This window comes from Papilio xuthus, unplaced genomic scaffold (genome assembly GCF_000836235.2).
Source record: "Papilio xuthus unplaced genomic scaffold, Pxut_1.1 DF827777.1, whole genome shotgun sequence".
In the NCBI taxonomy this organism is placed as follows: Eukaryota; Metazoa; Arthropoda; class Insecta; order Lepidoptera; family Papilionidae; genus Papilio; species Papilio xuthus.
In genome coordinates this window covers 2,263,376-2,273,384 of record NW_013530872.1, presented here as the reverse complement: position 1 = coordinate 2,273,384, position 10,009 = coordinate 2,263,376, and the positions used below count along the sequence as shown (strand labels likewise).

General features: G+C 32.3%; 1 protein-coding gene across 2 annotated transcripts in view; it reads left to right on the top strand.

Annotated features, from left to right (window-relative positions):
* The window catches only part of ec (ubiquitin specific peptidase echinus), a 58,063-nt gene that overhangs the window by 15,021 nt on the left and 33,033 nt on the right, over nt 1-10,009 (top strand). Inside the window, exon 1 of one of the 2 annotated variants that reach the window (XM_013309308.1) lies at nt 7,044-7,250. The exons of the other annotated variant lie outside the window; for it this stretch is intronic. Coding sequence (XP_013164762.1) covers nt 7,200-7,250 — 51 coding nt within the window. The 5' untranslated portion in view covers nt 7,044-7,199. Of the gene's footprint in view, nt 1-7,043; nt 7,251-10,009 lie in introns of those variants that run through there. 2 annotated transcript variants of the gene reach the window in all.

The following is a 10,009-nucleotide window of genomic DNA, read 5'->3' as shown; positions in this document are numbered from 1 at the left end:
ATTTTCTGACTTCTAGTATATAAATAAAAAGTATTGTAAAAGAGGATGTGATAACCGTATTAAATTGATTTATAACAAAAGCAGGGTTTCGCCCCATTGAGTTTACAATGCGGAAGGCTTATTGTTCAGTTTAATCATCCCCTTTAAATATTTAACGCTCTATTGGACGTTTTGATACACTTGACTTTCAATGGGCCATATCTTGAAGCTACCTAAGTATTTTGAAGTAATGTATTTCTTGATAAATCTTTACTAAATCTAATCCAAATTTGCTTAATATTAACTAATATTTTTGTCAGAAAAAAAGCTGTCTTCTTGCTTATCAATTGTCTCAATCTTTTGCAATGTAACTTCTTTCTCCTGGCACACTCGGTGCTCGTTGAACTGTATCTCCTCGACCCCTGTGATGACTCAGCAGTGTCGTAGGATTCGGCTCGGCGTGTGACTAACCGCGGAAAAAACCACCATTGTTCGTAAGACGTTGCTCGTGAAGCGCCTATTGTAAGTTATTCCTGACAAACTTTATAGCTTCTAATATCCACGTTGCCTTTAAACATTTTGAGGTTTATTACTAAAGGACTTTTACTGATTATAAATAACAACTGCTTACGGTCGGTATTTAAATAGATTTACTTTAACTACAAGGGTAATATTGTTCTCTCAAAGAACCTTTGTTAAATATATAATATAATTTTATATATTAGAGTGAGTTTTTTAAAGTTATGAAAGATCGTGGGAGAGAAATGAACAGCTAGTTACGGTAGCGTAACCAATTCTAATCTCATCGTCGGAGTCATATCGGGGCGCGGTCTCAGGAGTGAAGACGTGTGGGAAGGGCAGCCAAGCAAGACGCCGGCTATGGCTGGGTAGCGATCTAATTACTGGACAGGTGGCCGGTCAAAGGTTGTCCGTAACTTGCATACGATTCATACTCTAATGCAATGAGAAAGTTATCTTTTAAACTGTTAATAGCACAGAAAAATGACTCCGTAATTTTATAAAGTGCAGGTTAAAGTTTGCCCTATGTGGTCAGTGTTTGCAAAGTTCACATAATTATTTCCAGCAAGTTGTATTTGTGGTTTTCTTTTTTTAATGAAAACAAACCACAAGGACAGTAGGAAGAAGAAATTTTATGCGACAGGACTTATTCTTTGTACATACACAGTAGCTCTTTGAGCAACTCTGTGTAAGCTCAAACCGATTCGTACACAATTTATTGAGTGTTAGTCATAAACGCAATTGTATAGTTTTATGACGGAGGGCAACTGTGGGATCGCGGTCACATCATTTTTCCCGCTCTAACCTAAAACTATTAAATCTATTGTGGTTTCCGAGTAGAGCACTATTGAGGTTTTTTAGTTTTGTAGAACATTTTTTTTTATTAATCCTCTAAATGTTTTACGTACGCGAATAAGCTAATTTGTAAGGTGACCTCTAAATCATGAAAACAAACAAAATCACTCGAAATGCTTACTAATTTATTTTCAATTTACAATTAAATTAACAATATCTAAATTAGTTCTAATTATTTTTATTTATTTAGTGTCCTACTGGTTCTATTTTAAAAGTCTATCAAAATTTTAATATTTTTTACGAAGTATATAGTCATATAAACAACAGTTTAGTAGGTGTGATTCTCCCACGAGTCGGCGCCTGCGCAGCTCAGCCAGTGCGAGTCGCGATCGCCGTGAGAAGTCATACTACTGGTTGCGCTTCATAGATTCCTTATTACACTCTAATAAACGATGTCATAAAACCTCACGCCTACGTCACTCTTATTGAAGACTTTTTATCATAATATTTAATGATATTTGATGGTCAAATATTCTATTTTATTACTATTAAAGGGCTTGCTAAAACGTTTTTTTTTCTTCTTCTTTAAGTTAACGGTTATAGTTTTTAACTAACAATAATACAATAGCCTACTGGTTTGTATGTTTGAATCCGTTTTTAATTCATTATTATTTATTATTTCCGGAGGCTTAATTTAGTCCTTTTTCCCTTCCCACCCTTTTTCTTATAAAGAATGGATGGGAAGTGGAAGTGGACTTTCCGGATGAGAGGATGCATGGAAAGGGAAGATATTTTCTTTCTGTGCATCCTCTCCTCCGTCGATTTAAGGTAGGCAACGCATATGCAATTACGTATGTCTATGGGCAAAGGTCACTTCGCTATTTGAGCGATTTCAGGTGGCCGCTCACTCGTTTGCCACCTTATAATATAAAAAAAAATATGCTAGTAAAACTTAGATTAGTTAGAAATACAGATAAAAAATACCAAAATGAAAAATATATAGCTAGACAGTTGTATCTAGATATTTGTGTGGGTCTATTATTAAATTAAAATGAAAATCAAGTTTATGCTTATGATTCTAACTTTCTTTTAAACAATATAATTGTTTATAATGCGTATGAAAACAGTATCGTGATTATTTAATTGCTCGTTACTACGTGCGCATTGGTCCTTTAAATGTACACGACGCAATCTTATACATAATAAAAACATAATGTGTTTGATGTTATAGATTCATTTAAGCATTCCTTCACGCTCGCTTTCTACGTGACGTAGTCAGCGAAATTTCTTTTCCGTCACCAACATGTCCTGTCTGATTTCAATGAGGGTGAAATCCTTACAATACAATCGTTATTGACCAAAAACTATCTTAAAAGAATTGATTTTTAGTGTAGAGATATAACAAAATTGTTCTCTTGCATGAATGAAAGTACCGTGAGAATGATGCAGAGTTATTAGTAACATAATACACTAAGGTGTTTGTTTGCAATATGCCTGGAAAGTTTATCAATCTGGGAAATTATAACAATAGGTTCTCGGCAACGACGCACCTCCCTCGCCAACTACGCTCATCGAAAACAAATCGCATACGTGAGTAATTCGTGTGAGATTGCCTGTCATTCATACCTAAATGTAAGTTTGGGTAATTTATTGCTTTGTCAACCCTCCGTATAGAGAAGTACACGAGATAAGCAGTTTGTCTGTATGTGTTACTTATTAAATCTGTTTTGGAAAGTGCTAAAACCTATTTGACAATTTCACTTTTAATAAGAAATTTCTAATTTACCTAATTTTTAAACGAATATTTTAACATGTTTTTTCAACTGAGCGGCAATATACGTTGACACTTTTATTGCAGGTTTTGATTTCACAGGCGCTATGTTATTTTATTACTGTTGGTTTTCCAATGAGAATAAAGTGATGAGTATGATGAGTTTCTTATTTTAAAAATATGGATACAATTTATAAAAGTGTGTTTATGAAATCAATATTAATTTCATTTTCTATATTAGTATAGTTCAACCATAATATACCATTTTGATTAAAGACAAAGTTGAGGCTTAACAAAATCTATTTCAATACCTAACTGAGACAATTGCAATATGTCGCAACATAGAAATATAACTAGAGGGACAGTGTGTATTTGTATTTTGTTATCAGTTTTCTTTGTAGGCTTTCTCCTATATTTAGACGTTTCTTTAACGGTAAACAACTTTTGTGTTAAGTTTGAGCTTCCACTTAGCAGAAAACTTGTTTTGGTTTACTACGATTTACTACAGACTCGTACGGTATCATGTTCCTTCACTCAGAAATAGTCCTAATGCAAATCAAATTAGGGTTGTTATTAGAATAACGTAAGCAGCGGCATCAAATCATCAAAATACGTCGTGGACATGAGATAGCAACATTAAAGACAAGAACAAAGTATAGAAACCGGTCAAAATTCGTGTTGAAATTGTAAGCACGTGTGGTGCGGACAGAGATTGTGAGTGCGTTGTATTTAACATGGTCAGTTAAATATAATTGGTAGAGATTTTTTTTCTTTATTAATGGGTGTCTGGCTACGTTGATTAAAAGATAGTTTTTTTCTCTCTAACAATTTCGGTGTATTTTTCGAGGCTTCGATGTTGCTTCTAGAACAATTATTTCCAGTTTTTTTGGTTAGACTAAAATAAAGACTAAAGCTAAGACTATGTAAAGGCTAAACTCATTTTCACAGACACAGATTAATCCTTGACATTTGTCTATTCTTAATACTGTTCGGATTAGGATAAAAATATTGACTCGATGTAAAACGCCTGTAGAAAATGAGAGGCAATATTTTAGTCTTTTATTATATCGAGGACGTTAATGCGTTTTCAATTTCCATAAACACACTTTTATTAAATCGATTTGATGCCGTTAACCGTCTTCGTTGAAAGCATCGCCCCAGGTTCGCCTTAGAACCGGTTGTTAAGAAATAAAAGAACACTGTAATTGGTTTTGGTCCATCCCGAGAGATGCAAAGGGAAGCGTGAAACGTCAGATTGTATTATAGTTAAGAGAACGTTACTGGATTATGGATGATTATAAAAATGATTACGTTAGACCCTTTTTGGAGCAGAGATTAATTTTGGAACAAAGTTAAAGTTACGAATAAAGTATTCAAAAGATTATATTCTAATCGGAAAAAAACATAATGTATAGATAATTGGTTTGAAGCAGTAAATAATACATTATGGCTTAAAAAACATGCTATATTTAAATAAACGTGAGCTAATTTTCTTTACACTATAAATATGAATAAATGGCTTGTAAATCTGCCACTAATATAGGTAAGTATTGTGTAACAAACGTTGAAAATATTTTATGCATTCGTAAGTTTTGGTTTTAACTTTTACTTTCAGTGAAAGTTTAAACATTGTGTGTATGTACACGCTAATGCTTGCTTGATAACATTTTTATGGATCCACCTCACGGGTTTTAATTCATATCTACGTTACTGCTTTATGGAAAAACTAGCTGTCGCCCGAGACTCCGTCAGTGCGGAATTTAAAATTTACGTCTACTTCTGTACTATGTTCTACATGTATGCCAAATGTCATCGAAATCCGTTCAGTCGTTCATCCATTCAATCATCCAAACATTCGTATTTATAATATTAGTAAGATTATTTATCGTATACATTCTTAAAGTGGATCTAAATTTAGTTCATTTAAAAATTACATAATCTCATAACAAAAGTATAATTATATTTTTTCGTTAATATTACTGTGACTTCAAACACATACAATCGTCAACATGTCACGTACATAATTTCTAAGAATGTATAAAAATTACTAAGAATGTTAATATAAGTTCTATAGAAATATCGAAGAATTTATTATAATTTACGCATTATAAGTAATAATATAATTGTGAAAGTAATGTGTAATGAGTTTGACAGACGTTGATTATCACAATTTGTGTAATGTCGGCGCGCCTCGGTGCAGTTAGTCCTTTGACTATAAAGAAACGGACTAGGCAAAGAATCACCATCGTACTAAATCATTTCTGCCACTTTTTGTAGGGACTACGTAAAAATTATAATCACACATGTGCTTACGCGCGGATACGTAAAATAATAACGTCTTTGAAATTTTCTCAAACAGTATTCGACTTATTAAAAAAAAATTAATCACTTACATAAATAGAACACATAATCAAGTGAGTTTATAACTTATTGTTTATTTTCATTTGAGATGGGGAATTTGCGTGCTTAACAGGTCCTGCCTCTTAAAAGACAAAGGCTGCAGTTACTAGAAGTAATGACAAGGCTTCGCACTCGCTCACGGCCCTGGATTTTTTATTAATGTAATTCTTTCTACATTCTTTGCTGCGAGGAATGTTGCGACAGGCTCTAAACATAAGGCTTCTATGTCTCTGGCTCAACAGTTACTTGTATGGACTGGACAATTTACTATACTTTTCATTTAAGAAACACAATCAATGTAAGGCACGCCAATTTTAAAATGATTGCAGATATTTTAAATAAATTAGTTAGTACCCAGTGCCATCTTCAATTTTATCGTCTGGTCATCTGACTCTTATTTTATCTACCTAAATGTATCTCACAGTTGTAAATTGGTCACTAAGGTACTAAGTATAGGATAGAGGGTCACTTAAAAGTGTAGTTGGACACTAACTTAAAATATTCACTTTTACGTAGGTATTAAGTTGTTGTATTATACTTAACGAATTATTATAATAATGTTTTTCATAATATGTTACGTAACTTAAGATAAGTGTTAGGGTGTCAGTAGTAATATGTTTCTAACTTAACAAGGCGTAAGCACGTAATTGAGGCGTAGACTACGCAATTACAGAGGAATTGAAACGAGCGTACAAACTATCTTACCATATTAATACAACCTCTTTGAACCTAAATATAGTAAACCTTTATTGTTAGTATACTTTTTATATTATCTGTGCTTTAATTAAGTGATGTAACATATATAGATTCATATTTTTATATTAAAAAAATAATAAAAAGTTGTTTTGTAAAAATCTTATATTTAGCCTAGCTGCATACAGAAAATATGAATTCGTTGCTATTGAAGACGAATAAAACCAGGAATAGACTATTTTCTTTTGATGGTTATTTAAAATTGAACAAAAACATACGTACTTAACCTATAACCGTATTTGTTAAAAAATCAATGAGCAAAATATACGCTTGAAAAGGTTTTCTGCATTGGTTCAGCGTTAGCTTATCTTATAATAATTCTTATTGTGCATTCGCTCTTTTGTGTGATACACCTGCCACAGCTGAAAAGGTTTATTCAAACTGCCTATAGGTATAAACATATTTATGCCTATCGTATACGCTTTATTAAACCTCCATTTCTTTAGACTTCTTTACAAAATTTATTCATCATCTTTTTCAGTACGTTGTATTTTTGTTTTAATCCAAACATCTAAATAACTTTAGAAAACATTAACGAAACAAAAAGAAAAATTAACAAAAGAATAAGAAACTATATTTAATTTAAAATATTTGTTTAAAAACATGAAATTGTAGATAACTGGAATAATTTAAAGACGTCATTATTTTATTGTTCTTCAAAAGCAGGATAAGTATTCCCGTGACTTAAAACAAAATGGCCGCTAAAGCCTTCGCCCGGACACCGTAGACGAAGTTGAATCCGTAGCGGTCGGCGGCTGTACCGGACCGGTGTTTCGTCGTTACGCCGCACCGCGCCGCGGCGCTGTGGTCGCCCGCGTCGTACGCGCATCGTTACACTCCCACGTACGATCTCTTATTGTAAACACTGTTTCAATGAAGTTTCCGTTGGTGTTATTAAAGTTTATTGACAATATGGAAGTACTGATCGTGAAGTGTATTGTGCTGTGACATTTGATCGGATTACTTACGAGGATCGAGTAAAATGACGAAAGCTAAAATGAACAGAAGCAGCGCGCTATATCACAGCGCTAAGGTAAGATTATTATAGAAAATCGTATACTGTAACTTAAAAAAAAATCAAAAACATAAATGAAATTACTTGGTACAATGGTTAATGCTTATTATTTATTTTATTCTTGTTATTTTTTTTGTATGAGTACTTTTTGTGTCTTAATTTAATGGCATTTTAATACATAAACAATTAACTTTCATTTATCTTAAGCAGTTTTATTCACGTGTTTCAATCTTTCGTAAGTTCCGAAAATAGCCCAATGAATAGTAATCGAATCCTGGCCGGTTTTGTGTCGATGCCTCGATCGTGCATCCCGAATCGTCTCCTTATTCGTCCCTCGTGCCTGAATTTAAATTAAACGATGTTCATGGTATAATAACATAAGAAAGCTAAATACGTATTCATTACATTATTTCAGTTGTTGGGTGTAAAAAAAATAACTTAAACATATTTAATAAATTTAGACTATTTTAGTAACATTGTATTATTATTATATTAATTTAATAATATATTCAAATTACACGAATCCCATGTCATAATAACCTTGTATACAGATATTTAAACCTTTTTTAAAAGCCTACCTGGACCTCATATTTTCCATTATCCTGGCGCATTAAAACGCCCTGTAAAAGACATCAACGGACGCGAGCGAAAGAGAAGGCATATTTGAATCCAGTTTTCTCGTTTGCGGAAGTGAGACAAATGCCGACTGTAGTAATTTTACTCGTAGTAGTTTGTTTGTAATTATACGGACTGGGATTTCGTGTACAGGTATACATATAAATACAGGTAGGGTCCGTTTCGGATCGTCGATCCCCCCATTTTAAACAGAAAAGGGATGCACCACTTAGGGAAGTTTTGTCGAAATGCATTTAAAATTTACGATGAGTAACTTTTAAAGTTTTATGTTTTTGACTCGTTTTGGAACCGTGAGGGTTAAAGATGCGTAAATAAATTGAACTAAATCTCTTCATTTAAAATTTTTTTTCAACATTTAAATTGGACGAGAATGTTATTAGTTACTGAATCTACTAACACTTTTACAATTTTAAACAAATTTAAATAATAATTCACAGAAAAGACAGCGAGCGTTCAAAGTAAATTAATTTTAATTCTGTAAAGTTGGCAAATTTACAATAAGCTAATCTATATTTAATCGAGTCGGCGTCATTATATTAGGCGTGGGCGTAAAAAGCGAATTGCTTGAGATATGGTTGTTTCTGAGAAATCGAGACCGCGTGTTGACCGGTTCTCAATGGCGGCAGCCAATGTCTCGTATGACCTGGCTCTTTGGTCAAGCGTATAAAATTACTTACATATTAAATTATTTTATATAATAAAATATAAGTTAAAATTGTTGCAATTCCATTTGACTTGTTTAATTTTTTTTTTCAAGTAAAGCTTTTCTTGGAAACCATTCATTCGTCAATCCTTCGCCGGGCAAATCCTGCGAACGCTTTCGTCTACTTATTTATCTTTTTAAGACTTACCCATTTATTTACAGAATATACAGTAAACTTTTTCCAAATCGTATTTCATTTGAATAGAAATATAAGTTTTGCTTAAAATCTTATTCTTAACCGGTAACTTGGGACCGGTCTACTTTACCGCATTTTAAGTTGCGCTACATTTGTTGTTACCGACCAAAAACTTAAAAATTAATGAGCAAAACGACATCGAAGCAGACATAAAATTACTGAAGTAAATTGCCACCTTCAGTCAACTTAATATACGCTTATTATATATTTAAAAAATTCTCTTCGTGTTAATTGTAAAATTCATCGCTTCCTGTTAAATAAGTAATGCTTCGAGCCTTAAAAGCTTGTTTAATACCGCAACTGTATGCTTTTTGCTTTATTTTCGTAGTAGAAATATAAGGTTACGTTTTGTTTAAAAAGCTTACATTACATCTAATCTAGATATTACATTTAAGCTTTTAACCATTAAATATGCTACTAAGAAAGAAATTACCGATTTTGTAGAAATCAATAAAACAACAAGGAAATTATTTTTGGATAATCTTTATTTGATATAAAAAATACATATGTCATGGCTTATTATATAAAATCTATTGCCAATTATTTACCTCACACTATATCGGAGATATGTCACAGAAAGTGTGAGAAATATACTTCATATTGCGAAGGCAAACGGATGTTTGCATCAAAAGAGCTTCCTTTATTTTGTTACTTAAACATAGTAGATTATGTCATATGTTGATCTATACTATAAGTCGCAGCCAATTAAATTTTAATTTAAACAAAAATAAAACGGAACAAGAAAATTTTTGATATGCAATATTGTTGCTTAACTATAACTTAGAATTTTTAAGTATTAAGTACTTAAGTATTACTATAAGTGCAGTAATAAAAATGAAAATGCTTTATCTATCATTAAATACGTTTATTAAAAAATATAGGAAATATGTTTTTCAAAATGGCGCTCAAAGATTATTTATATCCAATCTTTGATTATGAACTTAACTTTATCAATGAACTTAAAATACATTGATCTGTCTACAACTTGTATTTCTTACTGTTAAACGATATTTATTCAAGGCGTAGCTAACAACAGCAAAAAGCGTTGCTGCGATACACGAACTCGCTATGTTTTCTTTGGCTACGTTAACAAAGCGTGACCAATGTTACGGTACAATTGCGTCACAGATTCGCAGACAGTTGGTATAATTCGTGTAATTACTTATTCTAACAAATTGCTTTACTTTACTAATTAAAAAGTAGCAAACATTGTTGGCTCGATGGTAAATATTCTCATTTAAT